The sequence below is a fragment of the Prionailurus bengalensis genome, chromosome B3 (assembly GCF_016509475.1).
Source record: "Prionailurus bengalensis isolate Pbe53 chromosome B3, Fcat_Pben_1.1_paternal_pri, whole genome shotgun sequence".
NCBI classification, from domain to species: domain Eukaryota; kingdom Metazoa; phylum Chordata; class Mammalia; order Carnivora; family Felidae; genus Prionailurus; species Prionailurus bengalensis.
Window position 1 is genome coordinate 74,246,856 of NC_057355.1, and position 27,164 is coordinate 74,274,019.

General features: G+C 38.1%; 1 protein-coding gene across 1 annotated transcript; it reads left to right on the plus strand.

Moving 5' to 3' along the window:
• Positions 1–716: 716 nt before the first annotated feature.
• On the plus strand, positions 717–26,972 carry RNF212B (ring finger protein 212B). Its single transcript, XM_043555821.1, has 15 exons — positions 717–1,080; positions 2,832–2,932; positions 4,690–4,742; positions 5,184–5,258; positions 15,303–15,418; positions 16,049–16,109; positions 17,066–17,094; positions 18,086–18,132; positions 18,356–18,398; positions 18,559–18,619; positions 19,011–19,059; positions 24,373–24,412; positions 24,702–24,802; positions 25,059–25,120; positions 26,863–26,972. The coding sequence occupies exons 2-15, from the start codon at positions 2,833–2,835 to the stop codon at positions 26,926–26,928; spliced, it is 903 nt and encodes a 300-aa protein (XP_043411756.1). The 5' UTR covers positions 717–1,080; position 2,832; the 3' UTR covers positions 26,929–26,972.
• Positions 26,973–27,164: the final 192 nt, after the last annotated feature.

The following is a 27,164-nucleotide window of genomic DNA, read 5'->3' on the forward strand; positions in this document are numbered from 1 at the left end:
TTTATTAGAAAATGTTTTGGTTTTGACTGTTCTGGGTCAGTTTTCTCCTATACACAGTATGTATGTAGAATTAAGTCTTATTTTATTTCAGGAAAACTTGTTCCAAGTTTTGTTTTAAACATTTGTTCTGATACATTGCACTCTGGTTTTCTTTGGGGGAATAAATGTATGTGAGTTTGTGTGTAAAATCTCTTTTGCTTGTTTTCTATATCCATCACTTTCTCTTAAAACCTTGTATTTTTTAAAAGAAAAACTATTCTCCTTTCAGCCCTTACTTGTGCTTTTTTCCTCATTTTTTTATTTCAGAAAAAAAGTTATAATTTTTTTTCCTGATATGTTAGTTCTTACTTAAAAATGTTTTTAATGTTTATTTTTCAGAGAGAGAAAGAGAGAGGCAGAGTGTGACTGGGAGTGGGTCAGAAAGAAGAGGGAGACACAGAATCTGAAGCAGGTTCCAGGCTCCGAGGTGTCAGCACAGAGCACTGCGCGGGGCTCGAACTCATGAACCATAGCCAACCCAAGTGAGCCGCCCAGGCGCCCATTGTTAGTTCTTATTTAATGTCTGTTCTCTATCCATATCACTTTGTAACTTTTCTATTTCGGACTTATACTATTCTTTCAAACACCCATTATTTTCTTTCATTAAAAAATACTGGTTGAAGCTTTCATCTGCTTTGTGACCAAATTTTTTCTAGTGTGTTATTATCTATAGGAACATTATTAAGTTTATTCTTACCCCGTTTCCACAGTAACCTGAATGGGATTAGGCCATATTCTTCTTGTTCCCATTCTCAAACGAAGAAAAATTTCCTCGGCTACTAAGAAGAGGCAAGCGCTCTTGCCTCTTGCCGGCTACCAAGAGCCCAACTTTTCCGCCCAGTACGCAGTCGGGACCTCTGCCCACGCCTCGCGCCCGCCCCAGGCCACGCCCACTCACTTAGCACACCGCCCGGGGCCCCGCCCAGGGCTCTCGCACGCTGCCGCGGGCCACGCCCAGCCTCTTGCCTCTCGCAGGTGCCAGGCTTGCTGTGTATTTTCCCGCCCTTTCCAGCTCTTCGTGAGGAGAACTGGATGATTTAGGTGAGATACCAGGGCTTATAAAATCATGGCGGCCAAGCAGGTAGGGAATGTAGTTAGAAAAGAACTACTGGTCTTGAGACTGCTAAATCCCCCTACCCCCTTGAAAACCCGGCAAGCGTTGTCCTCACAAACGCTTAACTGCCCTTCTTATAAGGGCCAACCTATTTGATTAACATTGTTGTTGCTGCCCTTGTACAAAGCCGGATATAGATAGTGGGGCCTTTTCAGCAATACTTCAGACTCCCCTCCTGATAGAAGTTAGTGTATTGTGAGCAATAAATGGAAACCTAAAGTGCATGGCTCTGTATAATGCCCTTGCACTGAACCGATTATTCAGCAAGATTTTATCGTGAATCTTGTTAAAAATGTTAAAGGGTGGTGCAAACGAGCCATCATTCTTGTAGCAAACCTTTCCATAAACTACTTAAAAACTTTTTTAAAGAAAATACTTAGGTGGGGAAAAAAAGTTACCTTCTGTTTTATTTTCCTAATGTAATTTTAAAGGAAATCAAACTAATGTTATATTCTTAAATAACATATTCTTGGAATTAAACATGTGAATTCATTATACGTATGAACTAATTGCAGCTCAGTGTGTATCAGCTCAATTATGTATTTTTAATATGTCAATTTCTTCATTTAAAATCTTACAAAGTCACATTAATGTAATTATGTGTTTCACTAATTATATGGAATTAGTATTGGCAGAAAATATAGGATGTATGGGTGCCATGTCTAACACCAAGATGTACTTGATGTGGTAGCAAGAACTTGACACAGGGAGTAAGAAGACTCAGGTTCTAATCCTAGAGTTGACATTAACTAAAGATGGAACTTCGGACAAGTCATTAAATTTCAGTGAACATCAGGTATATCTTTTGAAAAATGATGGTATTGGATAAAATGTGAAATGATTTTTGAAGTCCCTCCCAGATCTATGATTCTGAGTGTCTGTAGAGTAGAAGGGAAAGTGTATAAGCTGAGACAACATTATCATTCACAAACCATGTTTCCCTTATATAAAATATGTCCCGAGTGGCTCATATGAGATCTTCTATTATTTGGTCCAGTACTTCCTCCTTGTTCCATCTTACTGTGTCACAGGGAATTATTAGGAAATAATTATTTCTTTTTTTTTTAAATTTATTTTGAGAGAGAGAGAGTACAAGCAGGGGGTGGGGAGGCAGAAAGAGATAGAATCCCAGGCAGGTTCCTCACCATCAGCACAGAGCCTGATGTGGGGCTAAAACTCACAAACTGTAAGATCATGACCTTAGCCAAGATCAAGAGTCGGATGCTTAACTGACTGTGCCACAAGAGGTGCCCTGACAGACCGTTCTTTTTTTTTTTTTTTTAAGATTTTTTTTCTGATTACAAATTGGTACATGAATTAATCTAGGAAATTTGGGGGGAAAAAGTGTAAAGGCGACACACACACAAATACCCATGATTTCACCATTCAAAAAAAAAAATCTCATTGTCCCATTACTTTTCTAAATATATATGTATATACTTTTTCTAAATATATATATTTTTTCTTTTTTAAAACTGTATAGCAGAGTTTGTAGTCTGCTTTTTTCACTTCAGTGATATATGTACTTCCTTACAACCAACAGGAATACCCACAGTAATAGTGCCTACATCTCCAAAAGATAACAGAAGCTAAGCAAACGTTGTTACATAGATTTTGGAACAGCTATAATTATATAATGCTCCAGGTTATTTTTAATCTTTCTCTTTATCTGTTCCAGAATGGATTGGTTTCACTGTAACTGGTGTTTTCGAAAAGATGGAGACAATTTCTTTGTCACCAGCTGTGGCCATATTTTTTGTAAAAAGTGTGTGACTCTGGGTGAGTGACTTAACTGTTTTCAAATTCAGGCAAAAAATATTTTTAACCTAGTAATAATTATTAGCCATTTCTCTGTGTGACTTGGGATAAAAATCACATATTGGGCCAAAGGTTGTATAGATACAGTAGGAAACTCTTGATTATGGAAATTTTAGGCACCCATTGATAAAGAATGATTTAGCAAATGGAATATCTATTACTTGAACACCAAAAGGTACTTGCCAGTGTTTTGACAAGTGGCAGGGAAAGCCAAGGTTATCAGACTAATTAGAGAAAAGAGAAAAAAAAATAACAGTAATGAATAGGAATTGGGGAAAGTTTGGTTGATAACAAGAGTAATTCTAATGGGAAATGGTCTAGCCTGTGAAATCAATTTGATTAGAAATGATGATGATGAAGAAGATGATAATAGTGGTGATAGTGATACATTTGCAGTTTAAAAAATATTTTCCACATGTACAAATTTTATATATCCTTACCACAATTCCAAGAGGTAATTATTAGTAGACCCATTTTACAAATAAGGAACTGGTTCAGATAGGATAAGTGATTTGACCAAGTTCCTGCAGTGATTAAGTCTAGAAATTAGACCTGAATTTGAGGGTTTTTTTTTTTAATGCCAAAATGCTTGATTAGGGAAGATTTCATAGAAGAGCTGTTGCTTCAGTAGAGTTTTGAATAATAAACTGGAGTTGCCAAGTAGATAAGCAGGGAAGATCATTTTAGTTTAAGAGAACATCGTGTGTAAGGGCATACATACCACACTATAAAACCATACTGCAGGGGATTGGTAGAGCATAGAGAATAAAGAAAGAAGTGGTTAGGAGATGAGGCTGGAGAGGTAGGCAATGGCCAGGTGATGGGAGGGTATTATATACAAAACTGAAGAGCTTGAACTTTATCCTGCAGGTGATGGAGAGCTGGGGAAATTTCTTTGTTTCGTGTTTTTCTTAAACAGAAGAATGATTCCTACTTGCTAGCTCACTCTGACAATAATATGGAGGGAAGGCTGGGAAAAACCTTTAGTCCTCAAGGAAAGAAGAGTGAGGTTACTAGCCTCTGAAGATGTTTTTCTCTTGTTGGATCTCATGACCCTTTTAAGTTATCTGCTAATGTAACAAAACCATTTTATGGTAACAGCAGCTCACCTTGAAGAGGTTTGTCTCGGTAAAGCATATGCCTTGTGATATTTTCTCTTGACATGGCATTTATCTTAACAATAACCAACACCACTAAAATTTCAATTTAAAGATTAAGAATTTTAATTTTTATTCTTTCAGATTCGATTAATTAGAGAATGAGAGCAGGAGAGCTTCAAAGCAAGTTCCAAGCAAATTAGCAAAGTGAGAACAGGGCAGGAATAATTCGGTTTCTTATAGTATCTACAGTGTGCCCACTGTCAGGTAGGTGGGGGGAAAAAGAGCAACTTACACCCGAAACCATTAGTACTCTTGTGTTCTTCCTAGTACTACTTGCTGGGGGGTTAGAACTGCCCTTCATCTGCAGAAGAAAATTGGGAATGTATAAAGAGGAAATGGGTAGAGGTACAGTGTGAAAGCCTTATTTGTCAAAAACATACAAGTTTGCAAATATTGATTTTGAGAACAGAGCTCAAGGTGTCCTTTTGTAGCACAAAGATACTCTAAGTTTAGTAAGAGCCTGTTTCTTGATAGCCTACTTGGCTATTACCATGTATTTTAGGAAGAACATACCTCTTGACCATAAAAACTGAACATTTTTTTCCCTTCCCCCCTTAGAAAAATGTGCTGTTTGTGGAACTGCCTGCAAGCATCTGGCTCTTTCTGATAATGTAAGTTTTTCTTCTCCAACCATAAACCATTTTATCCCATTCCTGGCCTATAGGAAGTATACAAAGAGTACGGTTGATGATTGACTAAGCACTGAAATTTTAAAGAAAGAAAGAAAGAAAGAAAGAAAGAAAGAAAGAAAGAAAGAAAGAAGAAAAGAAAAGAAAAGAAAAATTTGCAGATAGCAATTGTTATATATTTTTTAAAAAGGGCAAACAACAGAAGAATTGTTTGTGGCTGTTGCTATCGAAGCACGGTAAGGTAAGGAGGATTAAAACATATAGTCTACCTCTCCTAGGGCAGTGGTGAGCATCCTCATATTTAGGATAGTGAAATAATAACTCGTGCTTTAGGAAGTCGTGGTACATCCTTTGCCATATTTGCTGGTATTTTATTTCATTCTGTTGTGGATATGTTCAATATTTGTCTTACTGTCTTTATAGCTGAAACCTCAGGAGAAGATATACTTCAAAAGCCCTGTGGAGACAGCTTTGCAGTATTTTAGTCACATCTCTCAGGTATGAGAAACAAAAGTGAAGAAAACCAGATTCTCCAGGCAAATTCTTTTTTTTTCTTTTTTTTTTTTTTAACGTTTATTCATTTTTGACAGACACAGAGGGACAGAGTGCAAACAGGGGTGGGGTAGAGAGAGAGGGAGACACAGAATCCAAAGCAGGCTCCCGGTTCTGAGCTCTCAGCACAGAGCCCAGTGCAGGGCTCGAACTCATGAACTGTGAGAGCATCATCTGAGCCGTACTCAGATGCTTAACCAACTGAACTACCCAGGCGCCCCCCACTCTCCAGTTCACGAGATTATTTCATAGCCTAATGGGATATCTTGGCATGTTTCTTGAGATTTTATCACTGTTTTTCTTCTCCACTCCTGTGAGTGTATTCCTTTCCTAAACATAAACATGATCCTTTGTCATATTCTGGCTGAAGATAGTGGATTTAATTTTTCTTTGCTGTCTCAGCACTCAATCCTAACCCTGGTAATAGAAGAAGGGGAATTAGGCTTTCACTACATTCTGCTTTTAGCTGCTTGGGTGAGCCATCATATTTGAGATACTATTTAACATTATGGGGAGATAAAATCTAGCTGAGACTCAGGGAGAAATGAAAACAAGGTCACATGAACCAGAGAAGGAGCAGACCTTTGGTTAATAACTAAACCCAGGATTAGTTAATGATCAGTAGAGAAATTATATGTAGTCTAAATTCTAACCTGCCTAATCAAGGGACCAATTACACATGGTCAAAAAATCAAGATAAAATAAATGGAAAGGGTGAGTTAATCATCACTTTAGTGAAGGGACAGTTTGGTAAAGTCAGCAATGTCTGAAAATGTGTTTTCCTGTCTGTGAAGTTGAACAACTGATCCAAGTAATATCTAGATTGTTTCATTCAGGCCTCTGCTCAAATTTTTCTTCCTCAGTCAGACTTTTACTGACTCTCATATCTCAAATGGTAGCCCCAGCACTGTCTACTTCTTACCCTGCTTTATTTTTCATCGTAGCTCTTACCTCTAACATTATATACTTGTTTAATGTCTGAATCCTGCACTGAAATGTAGGGCCCATAAATTCAGATATTTGATAGGTTTTTTTATTGTTATATAACGAGCTCTTTGGATAAATTTTAATATGTAGTGGACACTCAAAAAATTATTATATGAATGAATGGCACGTTGATCTAAATATCCACTTGTGTTTTAATCATCCCAGATCTCTCGAGTGACCTGCCAAGGGCTTTTTTCTGCTGTCCTACTCCATGACCAATAGTTAATCACACTGCCCTAGCCTGTGAGCTTTCTTCTAATCCTAGGTCATAGACTACACCCTTATCCATAACCAGCCATCTTTCAAATGCATACCACTAATTGTTCCTTCTTTGGTAAAGCCTTCCCTGATTCCTGTAGGCAAATTTTTGCGCAGACTTTTGTAATCCTATCCCACCTGCTCTTAACTCTGTGAAAGTGTTTTATTTGTTCTTTGTTTCTCTCACTAAACCAAAATCTTTGAAAGACAGGTATCAGCTTCGTATTGCCTAATGGCTAATGAGGTACCTGGTACAAATTAAGTAAATAAGAAATGTTTGTTAAATGAATGAATGCACCTTGGGGTGCATCCGACTTCGGCTCAGGTCATGATCTCGTGGTCTGTGAGTTTGAGCCCTGCGTTGGGCTCTGGGCTGACAGTTCAGAGCCTGGAGCCTGCTACGGATTCTGTGTCTCCCTCTCTCTCTGCCCCTCCCCTGCTCATGCTCTGTCTCTCTCTCTCTCTCTCTCTCTCTCTCTCTCTCTGTCAAAAATAAATAAACATTAAAAAATAAAAATAAATGAATGAATGCACCTTAAGGCTGGGGTGGTGGCTGGGGGGAATGATTCAAGTCAAGGTCAGAGAAAGAGACTTGAACATATAGGAACTTGTAGGTCATGGTAAAGGTTTTAAGCACAGAAATGGTGTTATCTGATATAAATTTTATTTTATTTTTATTTATTTTTATTTTATTTTATTTTTTAAATAGATATTTATTTTTGAGAGAGAGGGGGGAAGAAAGAGAGGGAGACACAGAATCCAAAGCAGGCTCCAGGCTTTAAGCTGTCAGCACAGAGCCTGACATGGGGCTTAAACTCATGAACCTGTGAGATCATGACCTGAGCTGAAGTCAGACACTTAATTGACTGAGCCACCCAGGCACCCCATCTGATAATGTAATTTTAAAAGAGAATCTGGCTGCTGAGTGGAGAATGGATCATAGAGAAGTTAAGAGTAGAAGCAAAGAGACTACTTAAGAGGCTATAGGAGAAATCTAAGCAAGACTTCTTGAGCTAAAATGGTAGCAGTAGAAATGGAGAAGTGTAGTCAAATCTGAGATATTTTCTAGGAAGAACCGTTGTTGATTTGGATGTGGAAGATGAGAAAAAGAGAGGAATCAAAGAAGATGTCTGGGTTTTTGTCTTGAACAGCTGAGTGGGATGATTGTACTCTTTACCAAGGCTGAGAAGACCATTTGAGGGAAAATACCATTTTGGATATTAGGTTATAGATGCTTGTTAGAACTCCTGTAGGATAAATCACAAAGGCAGATAAATTTATCATTCTGAAGCTCAGGACATAGGTCAAGGATAGAGATATAAGTATGGAGCTCATTAGGATAGAGATAGTTTTTAAAGCCTTGGGACTTGATGAGATCGCCCAGAGAAGGATCCCCTTCAAAATCTAGTGATTAGGTGGAGTTAACAAAGAGAAGCAATGAACGAGTGAAAGCAAGGAGAGTGTGATATCACAGGAAACTAAGAAAGGGAAATGTTCCAAAAAGAAAGAAATAATCAGTGTCCCCCCACCCCCGCCCGCCCCGCTTCAGACATATATCCATTTGCTGCCTTGATATCTTCACTAATCTTCCATATGTCCCAAACTGAACTCAGTATTCTTAACACCCTCCACCCTGCTCACCCTCCAATACACACAGGAAAATAGGCTACTTACTCTTTCTGTTTCTATAAGGGTAAATGATAACCATTATCCACATAACAATCAAACCAAAAATCTAGGAGTCATTCTTGATTCCTTTTTCTCTTTGCATATCCAATCCATTATTAAATCATGTCAGTTCTGTCTCTCTAAAAGACTTGAATACTCTCTATCTCCAGCCTTCTAGTTTAATCTATCATTGTTTCTTTCCTAAATTACTATAGTAGCTTCCTAACTGTTCTTTTGACGTCCAGTCCCTCCTTTTCCTATCAATTCTCCATATTGAGGCCAAGAAACCATTCAAAATATAGGTATGATTAGTTCATTTCCCTATTTAAAACTATTCAGTACAACCATTGCTTTGAGAATAAAGTCCAATGTTCAACATGGTCCATAGGGCCAGGTCTGCTTTGGTCCCTGCTTATCCCTTTAGTCTCACCTCTTTTCCTCTCCCCCTATCCCACTATATACAGACATATTGAATCTATTTTAACTGTTTATATAAATATTTTCTCTCTTGTTTCTGGACCTTTGTGCATGCTGTTTCATCTGTCTAGAACATTATATCCTCAAACATATATAGGGATAAGTACACACAGTACCTACATATAATACCATATTGCCATATCATATTATAATTTTTTGTTTGCTCATGTTGTCCTATGAGGATAGGGGCAGTATTAATCTTATCCATCTTCTATATAACCTCCTAACATAGTACCAGGAACACAGTAGGATTCAGTAAGTATTTTTTGAAAGAATCAATAGAATAATCTTTCCTATTGAGGTTTTCCTTTAATATAGTATATGAAGTATGATAAAGGGGTAATACTGGGAAAACTATTGAAGTAGAAATATTGAGACCAAATCTGCCTGCTAGCTTGCAACCATTTCTTTGAACCATTTATATTCCTTCACATGTAATGTGAAATATTAATACTCATCTTAGTTCTTATAAAGATCAAGTGAAATAATGTTATGAAAATATTCTTAAAGTTGTAAAGTACTGTATTAGTTTAAAGAATAATGTGGAGGGGCACCTGGGTGGCCCAGTTGGTTAAGCATCCAACTCTTGATTTCAGCTCAGGTCATGATCTCATGGTTCATGGGTTCAAACCCCACATTGGGCTCTGCACTGACAATGTGGAGCCTCCTTGGGATTCTCTCTCTCTCTCTCTCTCTCTCTCTCTCTCTCTCTCTCTCTGTTCCTCTCCTACTTGTGCTCTCTCTCTCTCAAAATAAATAAACTTAAAAAATTAAAACAGAATAATGTGGAGAACTCATAGTGGATTATGGAAGGTCACAAACCTGCAGGAAAATAATTAAAGATCATATAAGTAAAAAGAAGTTTGGATTTTTAAATTATTTTCAAAGTATAAAATACATGTCTACTTTTTAAATACCAACTTTATAGACATGTACCTTATGTACCAAATTTGCCCCTTTGAAGTTTTCATTTTAGTGTTTTTAGTATATTCACATAATTATGCAATCACTACTACCTAATTTTAGAGTATTTTTATTACTCCTAGAAGAAACCCTATATCTATTAGCAGGCATTTCCCAAATCCTCTCCACCCTCCCCAGCCCTAGGCAATCACTAATTTACTTTCTATCCCTATAGGTTTGCCTATTCTGGACATTTCATAAATATGGAATTAATGTGTGATCTGTTGTGACTGACTTCCTTCACTAAATATGATGTTTCTAGGATCATCCACGTTGTAACATGTATTAAGACTTCAGTAGCACTTCACTCTTTTTATAACCAAATAATATTCCATTATATAAACGGGTATATGTTTCATGTATCCATTCATCAGTTGAGAGATATCTGGGTTGTTTCTACTTTTTGGCTATTATGAGTAATTCTGCTATTAACATTTGTGTGTAAGTTTCTGTGGGGGCATATATTTTCATTTCTCTTGGATGTATATGTAGAAGTTGAATTACTGAGTCAAATGGTAACTATGTTTAACTTTTTGAGGAAATGTCAGGCTGTTTTCTCCAGTACTGACACTATTTTACATTCTAATCTGCAGTGTTTGAGGGTTTTGATTTCTCCATATCTTCACTAACTCTTATAAACTCTTAACTGTGTTTGATTATAACTATCCTAGTGGAGTGAAGTAGTATCTCATTGTGGTTTTGATTTGGGATTCCTCTCTTGACAAATGATGTTGAGCATCTTTTCCTGTGCTCACTGGCCATTTGTATATCTTCTTTAAAGTTCTGTTCAGAGGCACCTGGGTGGCTTAGTTGGGTAAGCATCCAACTTCATCTCAGGTCATGATCTTGCGGTTCATAGATTCGAGCCCCGCATCAGGTACTGTGCTGACAGCTCAGAGCCTGGAGCCTGGTTCAGATTCTATGTCTCCCTCTCCCTCTGCCCCTCCCCAGCTTGTGCTCTGTCGCTTTCTCTCTCTCAAAAATAAATAAACATTAAAAAAAATTTTAAATAATAATTCCTTAATCTTATCCAATTCTTCAGCTGTTATAATTATTTTAAAACTTTGTTTGAATTGGGTTTCTATAAGGTCTATATAGTTCAGTTGGTTGTTAATGTCTCAAGTTTCTATTTAACTATAAGTTTCCTTTCGTTTCTTTTTTTATTAGTACTGAAGAAAATGTTCTTTTGTCTTACAGAGTTTTCTCCAGTGTGGATTTTGTTCATTGTATCCCCATGGAATCATTTAATAATGCTTGTTTGTGCTCTGTATTTCCTTAATCAGAATCATTTGATTGAGGGTGAGTGGGAGGCAAGACTGCTTTACAGCAGTGTTGTGTTCCACCAAGAGGTACATAAGGGTCTTCTGTCTCTTGTTTTATGTGATGGTAGCCAATGATGAACTTTACATTGATCCATTAAGTAATTAGGAGTTGCAAAATGCTGGGGTCTCTGGATGGCTCAGTCAGTTGGGTGTCCGACTTTGGCTCAGGTCAAGATCTTGCGGTCTATGAGTTCGAGCCCTGCATTGGGCTCTGTGCTGAGAGGGATCAGGGCCTGAACCCTGCTTTGGATTCTGTGTCCCTCTCTCTCTCTGTCTTTCTTTCTCAAAAATAAATAAACATTGAAAAAAAATTTTTTAAGGAACTGCAAAATGCTAATATTTAATTCTCTCATTTCTATCTCATTTTTTTTAGGTGGAATATGTCTATAAAAAGAAACTTCCTTTTCTCAACAGTATGATTACCTTGAGATATAATTTAAAATACTAAGACTTTTAGGGGAACCTGGGTGGCTCAGTTGGTTAAGCATCCCACTTTGACTCAGGTCATGATCTCGCAATTCCTGGGTTTGAGCCCCTCATCAAGCTGTCTGCTGTCAGCACAGAGCCATTTTGGATCTCTTTCACCTTCTCTTTCTGCCCCTCCTCCACTCATTTTCTCTCTCTCTCTCTTGCTTTCTCTCAAAATAAATAAACTTAAAAAACTTACTAAGACCTTTAGATACAATGGAATGAGGGAGTCAGTTTCATAAAAGATAGATAAGACAAACCAATAGGTTATGAGAGTCAAAGGTTTATGACAATAGGTTATGACAATAGGTTATGAGTCAATAGGTTATGAGAGTCAAATGAGTTTACCAATACCTTTGAAGTAAATTTCTAAAACTTAGCAACATCTTTACAAATATTCAAAACATTAAAATTGTATGGGAATATAAATCTTCAACTAAAAACTCTGACATTTAAAAATAAGACTTAGGAAATCAATTCTTAGTACAAAAAAGTTGGTCAAGCTAATATTCATTTCCACAGTGTATATCAATTTTTATAAACAAACAAATATCTTTTTAAAAAAATCATTAGGCAGCAAAATGAATACCCCACATTGGACCAAAATATCTTGTGTCCTATCATAATAAACTACTGAGCTTCCCCTTTCCTTCCATTGTGATTCCTCTTCCGGTATCTTTTAGTGGTTTCTCCCTTGCTTTCTCCAGGCCCTTGTCATTAACTGGACCTATTTCAGAACTGAAGTTTTAGAATACTGTCTTCAGCAAATGAAGTAAAAATTGTGTTCCATGTTACCAATTCTAAAAAGAGTGAGAATCCAGAGCCTGAAGACCAGGATACCCTTACCTGGTCCTAGTATGGAGACACAGGAAAGGAATCTGGGTCTAGAAATAGGTAGTTTCATACATTGTTCCAATAAAATAAACAGTATTTAATACTTGGCATCATCTAGACAGCATTTATGTTACCAACAGAACTACTTTTATTACTATCTGCTCTATGTTATATTAACGAAATAATCCCAATTTAGAAAAGAAGTCACCAAAATTTGTTCTTATTCAGGAAAAAAAAGAAGTGAAACTCTTTTTTTTTAATGAGGCTGAAGAATTTGAATGAGACAGAATAATGAGTTTGCTAATGATCAAGATTTCTTAAATACTGAAATTCATTCCTGAGTTAGGTTTTAGAGTCTATTTTGATGGATGTATTCGAAATAGGCTAAACATTTGTATTCTAACATCAGGCAAAAGCGTGTGTTCCTCTCCTATAACACTTCTTGCTAGTGGTTGTTTTCTGGATTTGTCTTTCCTCTTCTTGGAATGGTCAAATCTAGGATTTGGGTTTGAGTTTTTGGGTACGTAGTCCTGCTCAGGCCTAGGCAAAAGGCCCTTCAGTAGTCTATTCTAGATTCCTGGAGTTGCAGAGGGGGATCTATTTCCTGTGCACAGAGTGGGGGAGGTGGGCAAGTCTGGGAAGGCAAAAGAAGTTCTCAGTCAAAAGAAAAAACAGAGAAGCTTGGGTAGGTCAGTCGATTGAGCATTCAACTCTTGATTTCGGCTCAGGTCATGATCCCAAGGGTTATGGGGTATAAGGCTCACTTCACTGAGTATGGAGCCTGCTTAGGATTCTCTCTCTCTCCCTCTCTCTGCCTCTCTCCCCCTGCTCATGTGTGTGCATGGTCTCTTTCTCTCTCTCTCTCTCTCAAAAAAAATTTTTTTTAATAAATAAATAAAAGAAAAAAACAGACCAAAGTTCTTTTAGCTCAGAAAAAAACATGTGGTGGTGGAGTTGGAAGTGTGGGGGAAATTTGGAAATTAGACAAATTTGCTATTGATTTGAATTAAAATAAAAATTAAGGTTGGATAAATTCTTCCTCCTGAAGAATCTAGAAAGACGAGGCAGTAACATGTACTCATGGGTGATTATTAGGAGGGGAGTAGTTTAAATCAGTTTATTTAGATGGGAAAGGGAGGAACTTAAAAGGGGAATTCTTTTTCTCTTAAGTTTTATTTCCTTTTAAACAGTCATCTGTCATGTGTTCTATCTAGTTCGAGAGGAGATTGCCAATTGCTCCCTATCTTTTTCTTATCCTTTTTGAGGACTTAGCTCAGTAAATTAAAATGATTAACTTTTTATGAGACAAATGGGACCTTTGATGATCTCTAGGGGAAGAATAACTGGTCTAGGGCAGGATTTGGGTTTTCTTGGCCCAAGGTTGATCCTAACTTAATTTCACTGCCAACTAATCCCAAGAATGGATTAAGATGTTTGGGATACTGTCTCTCGGCTAAACATTACACTTATCTTAACATCTATTGCTCCCCAACCCCTCACCACGTTAGGTAACTCCTGGGATTCTGAGCGCCTTTTCCTACATCTGCACTGCTCAAATTTTAAAAAGTTAACATGTTTTATTTTCGTGAAAACAACCACTTAAAAAAAAAAAACAACTAAAGAAGACTATAATGAAATCTTACCTAACTAGACTTAGTTCAGTTTGGTTGTGAGTAGAAAGGAAAGAGGGTAGAAGCTATATAAACTTTTTTTAAAGTTTATTTGTTTATTTTGAGGGAGAGAATGAGCACAAGCAGAGGAGGAACAGAGAGAGAGAGAGGGAGAGGGAGAGAATCCTAAGCAGGTTCTGCACTGTCAGGACAGAGCCCACCCAGTTCGGGGTTCAAACTCCAGAACCGTGAGATCATGACCTGAGCCAAAATCAAGAGTCGGATGCCCAACTGACTGAGTCACCCAGGCACCCCTATAAACTTTTAAGTTCAATTCTGTAGTAGGGTGGTAAAAGCAAATCACAAATTAGGTGAAAACAAAAAGTTTATGCCAAAAATACCAAGATTTAGGGAAGGACCTTAGAGAAAAGGTTTATAGTCTGAATAGGGAGGAAGCAGATGAGACATAAACACTGCTGTGTGTTCAAAAGTAGAGCCTGACAAAGCTAAAACACTTTCTAAATATTAACTTTTGCTCTGAGTCAGTAATCCTCTGATAGGCACATCAGTATATCAAATGGTAAAGCAAAACAAAAGATAAAATTATTTGCCCATGCCCAGAAATAAAATTCAGGAATAGATAATCTCCTCCTGTGCTTCTTTGCCCTTTACTGTAGCAGCATAAACAGGCTGCAAGTGCCCCTGTGGGTGTCTCAGGGAAAGTAAATTGGTTACCAGTGCTCCATAATAGCTAGGAATGTGGAAGCTGAGGCCAAACTAATAGTAGACAAGTTAGATCAGAACCAACTCTAAGCCTGAAAAAGTTTTTTGAGTATCACTCTTCTTGTGCAAGATGAAAGATTATATTTTTAAAGGGCCATTCTACCATGCCAGAATATTCTCATAAAGATTTTAAGAAGTGGGGCACCTGGGTGGCTCAGTCAGTTAAGCGTCCAACTTGGCTCAGGTCGTGATCTCATGGTTCTTGGGTTCCAGCCTGCATCAGGCTCTATGCTGACAGTTCAGAGCCAGGAGCCTGCTTCAGATTCTGTCTCTCTCTCTCTCTCTCCCTCTCTCTCTCCCTCCCTCTCTCTCTCTCTCTCTCTCTCTCTCTCTGTCTCTTTCTCTGCCCCTCCCCCACTCATGCTCTGTCTCTCTCAAAAATAAATAAACACTAAAAAAAAATTTTTTTTAAAGATATTAAGAAGCCATTTTCCTGGAAATGAGAAGCTTTGGCTTTCCCTAGTGCCAAATCGTCTACTTTGGGGGAGACATGAATTAGGCCAGATGCTCCAGAAGAAAATGATCATTAAAGGATGAATTGGTAGATTTCTCTTTGTTGCCAGAAGTAAGGGGAAAGGAATTATGGGGGTGTGTGTCAAAGACCTGTTTTTACCTAGTAGGTGTGGAGTTTCCAGAAGAAACAAACAGATCTCCTCATCGCCTTTTATAAGCATAGAATTACAAAGTTAGAAGCAGCCATGCAGGAGGCACAGCAGACGGTGACCAGCCAGGAAAAGTAAGTGACAAATCAAATCACCAGAGAGCATTTTTTCTTTTAGAGAAGCTGTAGCCCTTATTTCCTTATGGTTGCAAAGCCTCGAAATTGTGCTACGTGTGTTTGTGTTTGTCTTGGGTAAACCAGGTACCAAATTTTTGGTCCCCTCAATCTCCATTTTGTTTTTCTCTTTCTTCCCTCAAGGGGCCGTGCTCACCTTATAGTTTTCCTCTTGTACTTCCTTGTCAAAAATTGCTTCTTTGGGGAGATGAGGCATAGCTTTTCAATATAAAGACGAGAGACAACATTTCAGATGTTACCTCCAGGAGGGCATATTTGGAAATCTTAAGCTAAAAGATGGAATCCTTGATGGAAGTTTTCAGACAGCAGCAGGCCAGGGGTATGTGTGGAAGGGAAATGGAACTGTGTGCAAACTCCTCTGAAATCATACCAAGTGACTGCTTATTTTGTCCACCTGATTCTTCTAGCCGTCAAACTCAGCCCCCATCTTCTGAATCCCTAGATCTCTGATAGAAATACCTTGTACAGTGGCAGGCATCTCTCTGTATTAACTAGATATTAACAATAAAAATCAGGGTTTTTTTTATCCCATTGACCTGCTGGAGATGATTATTTCCATATTTTGCCTAGAGAGCTGTCAGTCTTAAAGAAGGAGAATGGAGAACTGAAGAAATTTCTTGCCATCCTAAAGGTGAATGAAACAGATTTTCCTTACTATTATTTTCTCTCCTACTTTTCCCGTATATCCAATTGACGTGTAGAATAGTGTTTCCTAACCTTTTTCACATCCTGGCATAAATAACTGATAATATTTGTACAAGTACACTCTGGTAAATGGTCGAGGCCCCAGAACACCTTGGACTGAAAGGATCAACATGTAACACTGGTAACCCATTCTCGAACATCAGTGAGTCAGGACATACCATTTGGGAAACTCTCTTATAGAAGAGACATCTATTATAACTTAAAATTTCTCTTTAAGAATCCCAAGGCACCTTGGGGCGCCTGGGTGGCTTGGTCGGTTAAGCGTCCGACTTCGGCTCAGATCATGATCTCACTGTCCGTGAGTTCGAGCCCCGCGTCGGGCTCTGTGCTGACAGCTCAGAGCCTGGAGCCTGTTTCAGATTCTGTGTCTCCCTCTCTCTCTGCTCCTCCCCTGTTCATGCTCTGTCTCTCTCTGTCTCAAAAATAAATAAACGTTAAAAAATAAAAAAAAATTAAAAAAAAAGAATCCCAAGACACCTCAGGACCTTTCCTCTTCCTCCAATCCACCTCTATTTCCTAGACGTTTCTTTCTTCCTAAGAATGTTCTTTGTATTTATATAATTTTCCTATTGATCCTACTCCTGAAACTATTCTAGCACATTTATCCTGCCATTTTCCCTTCCCTCCCCCATAGACTCTCCATATTTTCCCAGGTAAATCAGTCTTCAGGATTCCCAATGTGTTTTTATGAAGAGTAACTAAATGTTTATCCTGCCAAAGCTAATAATTTCCTAGGGAAGCATTGCTGCTGTTTTTGCTCCTGCTGGGAATCTTAGCAACAACAGCTAGAGGACATTGCAGCTTAGTTATCTAGCAAGTAACATTCATTCGTTAGGACCTTTGAGCTGCAGCTTCCTTCACTCCCATTTTTTTCACTTACAGGAATCTCCAAATTGGTACCAAGGAAGCAGGTCAGTTTTATCAGGTCCCATACTAGCCCTGTTTGAAAATTGCTGTTCTTTCTTAACTCTAGGCTGCAACACACCTGTGTGGGCTGTAAGGTGGAGGAAATGGTTGATGAAGTTATCTTTCACTTCTCCAGTTACTCACAGAAAAGTGCTCAAGTAAAGTCTTGAATGTAATGTTCACTCTTATGAAATCCTACTCATCCTTCAAAATTCAACTCATATGTCACTTCCTGTGTCAAGACTTCACTAGGCAGAGTTCAATATTTTATTAATCATTTATTCAATAAATATTAATTTATTGTTTATCAGGTGCCATATTAGGTGCTGTGTGTACATCACCAGTTAGTCTCATTGGTAATGTCCGTACCCTACCAACTATTAAATGATTTTTTTTTAAATCTCAGCCCTGTTTTGGTGTGTTAAGAGACATGGTTCCTGCACCCACAGAAGTGACAGTCTAGTGTTCTTTCATGCTTCTGTACTTCTGATACACCAATTATAATACTTAAACATTGCTTTTATTTATCTTTTTATCTCTCCAACCTCTCAAATATAGGAACCCATTCTAGTTACATTTGTAATCTCAGGATCTAGGATGTATAAGCACTAAATAAATGCTTGTTGAAGAGATGGATGAGGGGATGGAAGGAGTGAGGGAATGATGGATTTATGCATGGATGAACAGATGGATAGATATATGTAAAACTGAGAGTACTTTGTAGGCCTTGAGGGAAAGAAGAAAGGAGAACTTCAAAATTTCTCCTATTACAGGCAGTAGAGAAGGTTTCAGTTAGGAAATTAGAGAGCCAAGGAGTCTCATATGGAAACTTTGCCTCCATATTTTGCGGTGATACCTGTAATACATGATAGTAAGAAATTTGTGTGCTCAGAGAGTAAGCTGTTACTTCTATAAACAATGATCTGATTGATCCTCTTAGGGGGTACTTAACTTCTGCTGCTGCTTTTTTTTTTTTTTTTTTTTTTTTCCTTTCAGGTCAGCCACACCTCGACCAGTAGGCATTACTTCTCCATCACAGTCAGGTAATGAACATTTTTTGCCCAAATACCTGTGTGAGGTGAATAAATATCCTTTTCCCATATGGAAGATAGTTCCCTCTCAGAGACTGTAATGTGATTTTTCTAATCTTGTGTATGGTATGAAAAGATCATATAACCAGATACCCACTTGTGACAGATTGGGTAGGCAAGGCAGCGGGCACACCATTGATGGCTACTTTTCATACTTCACTTTATTCTCTTTCAGTTACTCCACGACCCAGTTCTCAGCACAGCAGCCAAGTGGTCAGGTGAGTAGACGGCCTACACAGCCATATTAAAACTGTTGGCAAGAGTTGGAATATGAAAGAAATACCTAGATATGGCAGAGATAGGGACTAAAGAGACTTTAGGTCTATGTAGAGTTTAACACCAGGTTTGTTTGTTTTCTTTCTGTCTCACCTTATACAGTCGGTCCTCCTCGGTGGAGTCTGTCCCTTACAGAATGTCTGGATTTACTAGCTTGGGACAAGTAAGTGATACTTTACTTTCTTTTCCCAGAATGAGATTTCTAATGCTACATGAAAGCAAAGATTTCTGGCAAAAATATTAACCTTATATTGGTTTTGGTATAAATTATCTGATGCCATGCCTGACTTTCTTTTCTTTTGGCAATGCAGCCCTGATGTTAGAAGCTAACACAGAGAATAAGTGGGGTGAAAATAGTGGAAATGTTTAAAGACTGAGTTAATAGTAATAGTTCATTTTGGAAGTAATAAAGTGTGGATCCTCCTTGGACTACCATGCCCATTCTGGGAGAACAATATATGCTTCAATGTGCAGATATAGAGAAATAGCAAAGAATATGGAAGGCAGAGAATGGGGATGTATTTATTAATTGATGTTTATTGTTTGTCCATCAGGGAGTCAGAGGCCTACAAGGAAAAAGTACTCCCAGAGACTCATATATTGGTGAGAGGGGGGCTGGTAAAGGATCAGAAACCAACATATATTCAGTACAGATACCAGAAGATTTCTGGTTTACTCTGCATGTATAATGCCATTATGCATTTTCTGTGCATAATATAAGGCAATTAATTTTTTTCCAGACACTGACTGATTCCAGGTATCCAGAGATATATTACTGATTTTCAAAGAATGATATTTCTGTTCTCAAAATGATAAGGAGAAACTTTTTTTGAGCAGTGGAAAGTCATTGAAAGCCTCTGGTCAAGAGATAGGGGAGATAGTCTCTGGTCAAGAGACACCCAGGTGTCTCAGTCAGTTAAGGTCACAATCTCACAGCTTTGTGCTGACAGCTCAGAGCCTGCTCAGGATTCTCTCTCTTCCTCTCTCTCTGCGCCTCCCCTGCTTGTGATCTGTCTCTCTCTCTCTCAAAATAAGTAAATAAAGAGAGAGATGGGATAACTTGAGTAAAATAGATTTGGATTTTTAAAATTGCCACAAGATGGCAGTAGAAGTTAGGTCTAAAAGATGCCCGTTGTGTTAGCCTGAAGGGGAATCCAGCTTCTTCACTATGTATTAAAAATTCCAGTGAAGGATACCCACTTAATTTCTTGTCTCTTTCCTCTTAGAACTATTATTGTTATTACTATTTTCAAGGGCATTATCCAGTCCATAGAGAATACTTATCAGAGAGGATTTCCCTTTCTTTCACAAGAGGCAGGGGTGAAATTTGCACATTTCTTTCTGTATAATCATTTTTGAAAATCACCAAATAGTTTCCCTCCAATTCTTTCATATTCACCCTTTAAAAAATGTAGAAGTCCTAGAAAATTTACTTCTGTAAGGTTAGTAGTAATATTTTCTATTTTGTTCCTGATTTTAGTTATTTGAAGCTCTCTACTCTTTTCTTGTAGAAAAAGGTTGGCTGAAGACTAGCCAATCTAGTTGAACATTTCAAAGAACCTACTTTTGGTTTTGTTGATTTTCTCTGTTTTTCTATTCTCTATTTCATTTATTTCTGCTCTAAGCTTTATATCTTTCCTTCTGTTTATTTTGAGTTTAGTCCTTTTTTTTAGTTTCGTAAGATAAAAGGTTGGATTATTGATTTGAGATGTGCTTTTTAAATGTAGACATTTTTAGTTATAAATTTCACACTAAGCACTGCTTTCATTGCATCCTAAAAGGTTTAGTATTTTCTGGTTTTGTTTTCACTCATCTCAAAGTATTTTCTAGTTTCTTTTGTGATTTTTTTTCTTTGAACCATTGGTTTTTTTTTTGGCAGTGTGTTGTTTAACGTTAACATATTTTGAATTTCACAAATTTCCTCCTGTTACTGATTTTTAGTTTCATTTCATTGTGGTTGGACGAAATACTTTGTATGATTTAAAATATATGGCCTAACAGATGATTTATCTTGGGGAATGTTCCATGTACACTTTAGAAGAATGTATATTCTGCTGTTATTGGGTGGAGTGTTTGTTCTAAAGAAGTCTTTAGATTTAGTTGGTATATAACGTTGTTCAAATCTTCTATTCCATTGCTGATCTTCTGTCTAGTTGTTCTATTCATTATTGAAAGTGGAATATTGAAGATTCCAATAGAATATTGAAGATTCCAATAGTTTCTCTCCAGTTCTCTTCAATTCTGTCAGTTTTTGCTTCTTGTATTTTAGAACTCTGTTGTTAGATGAATATATGTTTATAAGTGTTGTATCTTCTTGATGGGCTGACCCTTTTACCATTTGACCTTTGTCTCAAAGTGCATTTGTCTGATATAAGTCACTCTGCCCTCTTTTGTTTACAGTTTGCAGGGAATATTTTTTCCATATTTTTACTTTCAACCTACATGTGTCTTTGAATTTAAGATGAGTGTTGTATAGATAGTGTATAGTTGGATCTTTTTTGTTCGTCATTCTGCTCCATTTCATTGTGCTGTTATCATAAATTACATCTGTATAAGTTGTATACTCATCAACACAAAGTTACAATTTTATACAATTGTCTTTATAATCATATAGGAGAGGGGAACCTGGGTGGCTTAGTCGGTTGAGTCCGACTTCAGCTCAGGTCGTGATCTCACGGTTTTGTGAGTTTGAGCCCCTCATTGGGTTCTCTGCTGTCAGCCCAGAGCCCACTTCAGATCTTCTGTCCCCCTCTCTCTCTCTGCCCCTCCCCTGCTCATTCTCTCTCTCTCTCTCTCTCTCTCTCTCTCTCTCTCTCTCTCTCTCTCAAAAATGAATACATATTTAAAAAATCAGATAGGAGAAAAAAGTTACAAACAAAAATACACATATACTTTTGTATTTACCAATGTAATTGCCTTTGCCAGTGCTCTTTATTATTTCTTCATGAAGATCTGAGTTACTGTCCAGTGTCCTTTCAGGTAAGCCTGAAGGACTCCCTTTAGTGTTTCTTGTAAGGCAGATTTGATAGTGATGAATTCTCTCAGTTTTTGTTCACCTGGGAACGTCCTAATTTCTCCATCTTTGATGTTTATTTATTTTTGAGACAGAGAGTGTGAGTGCAAGGGGGGTGGGGTGGGTGGGAAGAGGATCCAAAGCAGGCTCTGTGGTGACAGCAGAAAGCCCCATGTGGGCCTCAAACTCACAAACTGAGATCATGACCTGAGCTGAAGTTGGACACTCAACTGACTGAGCCACTCAGGCACCCCTTTCTCCATCTTTGAAGAATAGTTTTGCTGGATTTAAAATTTTTGGTTGATAGTCTTTCTTTTAGTATTCTGAATATGTTATCTGCCAGTGTTCTTGCCTCCCTGGTTTCTGAGGAGAAATCAATGCTAATTTTATTGAGAATCCCTTACATGTTATAAGTGACTTCTTTCAAGTTTCTTTTTTTTTTTTTTTTTTTGGTCTTTGGCTTTCAGTAGTTTATGATATGTCTAGGTGTGGATCTCTTTAACTGGAGTTAGTTCTGAGTTTCTTGGATGTGTAGATCAATTTTTTTTCATCTAATTTGGGAAGTTATCAGCCATTATTTCTTCAAATATTCTTTCTGTCCTGTTCCTCTTTTCTTCTTCTAGAACTCCCATTATGCATATGTTGATATATTTGATGGTATTTCACCAAGGTCTCTGAGGCTGTCTGTTCATTTTTCTTTATTATTTTTTCTTTCTCTTCCTCACATTATATAACCGCAATTGGCTTCAAATTTGCAGATTTTTTTCTTTTGTCCATTTGTATGTACTGATGGGCCCCTCCAGTGAAATTTTCATTTTAGTTATTATACTTTCAACTCCAGAATTTATATTTGGTTCTTTTAAATATATTTTGTCTTTGGGGCGCCTGGGTGGCTTGGTCGGTTGAGCATCCGACTTCAGCTCAGGTCATGATCTCATGGTCCGTGAGTTCGAGCCCCGCGTCGGGCTCTGTGCTGACAGCTCAGAGCCTAGAGCCTGTTTCGGATTCTGTGTCTCCCTCTCTCTCTGCCCCTCCCTGTTCATGCTCTGTCTCTCTCTGTCTCAAAAATAAATAAACGTTAAAAAAATTTAAATATATTTTGTCTTTATTAGTATTCTCTATTTGTTGAGACACCATTCTCATACTTTAGTGCTTTAGACATGGTTTCCTAAGATATTTGAACATATTTAAAATACCAGATTTAAATGTTTGTCTAAAAAAAGTCTAGTCTGGGCTTAGTCCAATGTCTGGGCTTCCTCAAGGACAGTTTCTATTGATTGCTTTATTTCTTTATATGGGTCATACTTTCCTATTTGTTTGCATACCTCATAATTTTCTGTTGGAAACTGGACATTTAAAATAATGTAACAGGGCAACTATAGGAATCAGATTATTCCTCCTCCCCAGGGTTTTTTGATGTTGCTGTTTATAGTTAGTTAGTGACTCTTTAAAACTAAGTCTGTAAAATCTGTATTGTCAGGGCACCTGGCTGGCTCAGTCAGGTAAGCATCTGACTCTTGATTTCGGCTTGGATCATGATCTAATGGTTTGTGAGTTTGAGTACCACATTGGGCTCTGCACTGATGTTGCAGAGCCTGCTTGGAATTCTCTCTCCCTCTCTCTGCCCCTCCCCTGCTCGTGCTCTGTCTCTCAAAATAAATCAATCAATTAAAAAAAAATCTGTATTGTCATGGAATGCCACCAAAGTCTCTATTCAGTTAGCTTAGTAGTAAGCTAATGATTGGACAGAGATTTCCCTTAAACACCTGGAACCAGTAAGTCTCTCAGTCTTTGCTGAAGGGTTGTGTGTGTGTGTGTGTGTGTGTGTGTGTGTGTGTGTTGGGGTTCACTTTCAGCACTTAGCCAGACAATTGAGAACTGTGCCTTAGCTTTCATCCTGCTTATATGACCTCAAGGTAAGAGATTAAAGTCTTTTCAGGTCTCTTCTGAGCATGCACATAGTCCTGCACATGCATATGGTCTAGATCCCAAGAACGTGTTGTTTTCAGAGTTCTTACCAACTCATTCCCCATCTCTTCCATCTATGCTTTTTGGTTAGCCTATTGTTTGCCCCAATTAATATTCACATCCTCAGGCAACCTAAAGAAGTGCTTTTAATTGTTTACAACAAACACTCCAGGGGAAAAGGCTTTTCACACATGGTAAACTCTAAGCTCTAAGTCATGATGAGTTTGTGCTACAAGTCAAGTCACATAAAGGCAGTCTTGCAAGTAGAGTCTTCCGGCAAACCACTGGACAGGTCAAGTGATTATTCTCTGGGAATGAGACTGTAAGAGTCCCAACCCCATTCCATCCCCACAGTGACTGCCAGAATGTTGGTTTTCAAGGCTACCATGGAGCTGGAGGAGAAATGGGAATGGGGCAAGTTAAAATGCCAGAAAATTCACTCTTCTTAGCTTCATTTGGCTATTTTTTCTGGAATAAACATTCCCCAGACTGTTGCAAGGCTTTTGTTAATTTCTGGAGTTCTGAAAAAATTGGTTCTGACAATTTTTGCTAGTTTTCTCTTTCCTCTTATGGAGAGAATTTTTGGAGGTCCTTATGCCACCGTTTTTGCTGTCGCTCCCAACCAATTTAATGACCCTTTGTCTTTAGCCATTCTTCCTAGTAATCCCCATCTTAGAGGGGAAACCAAGACACAGATACATTAGAACACATCAAGGCAGTACTGGGTCCTGGCCCACAAATCCATGAGAGGGAGGAAAGCAACTTTCACTGCTAGGTGATTTGTGAGTTTTTTTTACTTGTTGTTAGTCCCTAAGCCTAACATATACACTAAAAATCTTTGGTCCCCAATTTCTTTCCCTGGCCCCAAGTATACCTGAATAAATCTCTTCTCCAGCTCATGGGTTATCTCACAGGCTGACTTTTATGTTTTCCAGAAACCCCTTCACCAGCTTCCACTCACAGCCTATCTTATAGGTAAGCAGCACTGTGCTTCCTTTCACTTGGGATCTGTTCACACTGACACTCTGCTAGCAGCCCTGGGGTTACTTCTACTAGCCTATACCCCTGACATTTATAAATCTACCTTGTAAACAAGAGAGCATTGAATAGTACCGTGTCTAATATACATCAGAATTATTTTATTTTTAGTTGCAAGCAGGGTATTTATTTCCTGTCTTGTCTAAATATATAGGCTGTCCCTTTAAATACGCTTTTTACCTTTACCTTCGTTTTCTTTGCTGATGCTTTTATTTCCCCTCCTTAGGCCTTCACCTGCCTCTTCTGGACAGGGGATTTTTTCTTTCAGACCATCCCTAAATGGTGGGGATTCAGGCCACACAAGAGCCCTTACCCCCAGTAATTCAGGTATGTTAAATGTCATTCCCAAAGGAATGGAACTTCAATCATTGACATGTATACTAAAATGAGGATTTTCAAGGTGAAAGAAGTTAGGAAAAGAATGACTTTATAGCATGCCTCTTAAATTGCTTAGCTAAGTCTTTTTCCCTTCTGAGTGGTGTTCCACAGATTAAGACCTACCTATTTACCCTGACCCATAAGTAACATTGCCAAAGAACTGCCCAAGGAAGTTATCTTTCACCATTCCAATTCTGTCCTTCAGGTCAGAGAGAAAGCAGAACCCCACTAGAGAGTCTTCCTGGTTTCCAGCTACCAGTCCAGCAGGTGAGCCCTGGCTAGTCTAACTTGCCTGTGTATGAAAAACTTACACGGTTGGGCCTGTGCACAACATACCCTTTTGGTCTCCTCTTAAGGTGGTAAAATGTAACCAGTGGAGAATGATACGGGTTTCAAGTGTGGTAACCAAATGTTCACAATTTTCCAGAATGGTTTCAATTTCAAAGATTCTTTCCTACTATCAGATTAGCTTCCTGGTTTGGGGTTTAAAAATTAGGTCACATGGTAGTGAATGCCTTTAAACTGAGAGGTCTGGGCCAGTGTGAACTAAGTGCGTAGACACAACTGACATTCCCAGAAGCTCCACAAAAAAGTATTTCAATGGAATATATCTTTTGGATAGAGGTACTACTTGAACTAGGAAAAATCACATGTACTTCTCTAGAGATGGTTAGAATAAGGCTTTATAAATTATGGGACTATGATATGTCAGCAACAAGAGGAAGAAGGCATGGGAATAAGGAGAGAGGTTTGTAAGGAGCTCTACATGCCAAGTCCAGTCTTGCCTTTTAAGTTAACTTTTATGGCCCAGGTTTTGAGGATATTTAGGCTCTTTTCCATGCCAAGCTCCTGGTGAGCCCAAGGACATACTAAGGTGGGTAAATATTTTGCTCTCATATTCCAAATGCCCTTTATTTTCACTGGCAAGGAATTAGGGTCTAAGCCACAAGAGGCAACACTGGGGAAATAACATCCCTGAGATCCTTACAAATGGAGGGATTAACCTACAGATGAAAAAAGACTTAAGGGACATATAAACCATCTGCAAACATATGGCCCCTATTGGAGCCTGATTAAAACTGTATCACACACACACACACACAAACATACATTTATGAGAAAGTTGAAAACTGAATACCTGTTGGACATTTGATATTTTCTTTTTTTTAATGTTTATTTTTTATTTTTTGAGAGAGAAAGAGCGCACACATGTGTGCAGTAAGGGAGGGGCAGAGAGATGGGGACAGAGCATCTGAAGCAGGCTCTGAGCTGACAGCAGGGGCTTGATCTAACTCACAAACCGTGAGATCTTTACCTGAAGTCAGACGCTTAACTGACTGAGTCACACAGGCACCCCAATATTAAGGAATTCTTAGTTTTTGTGTGTGGGCATACTACTATTGTGGTTGTTTTTAAAAATAGTCTATCTTTTGGAGATACATACTAAAATATTTAGAAATAGGAAGTTAAGGGATTGTCTGGGTTTTGCTTTAGTATATAATCTAGTGGACATGGGGCAGAGAGAGTAGAAATGAAAAAAATTGGCCATGAGCTATTTGTTGAAGTTGGGTGATGGATACTCATCAGTCCATTATACTACTTTACTTTTGTACTTTTTGAAAATTTCAGGAAGATTAAAAAAAAAAAAAAAAAAGCTATTGAAGTGCCACCTCCCCAGGGCATAAGAATCCTGCCTCCCTGGTAAGCACATTTCAGCACAGTAGTCATAGGTTCCAGGTCTTCCAAAGTAGTTCTTTAAATACTCTGCGTTATTATCACCATAAGCCGCTCAGATGTTGTAGAGTTTCATAATTAGCAACAAAGGCTTTGTCACAGATGTATCAAATCTTAGTACAAATCTTGGAACAGTTATCATGCAATGGAGAAAACTATGGGGAAGCACAGTGGTGGTTTGCTGTCTTAATAAACTTCATAAAGTGGTTTAAGAGGGCCTTATTTGCCCTTTTTGTTATAAATGCCCATATCTGCCTTCCTGTCCTCTGCTGCAGACTCTGTACGAACAGAGACAGATGGGATTAGCCCGGGCAAGAGAAGCATGGACTACTTCCAGATAGATCGTCTTCAAGGTCCAATCCATATATATTGCTTAAGGAAGGCATATAGCATCCAATACTCATTAAGTGTGATGGTTTTGGAAAATGTTTCCCTGGTTTCTTTCCACATTTCACTGTGTACCCTTATCTGCTTTGTTCTTTACCATATACACCCTATATTACCTCCTGGGAAAACGATCAGCATTATATAAGGCTAGTTCTTCAGGAAGATGTTTAGATCTCTCCCACACTCATAT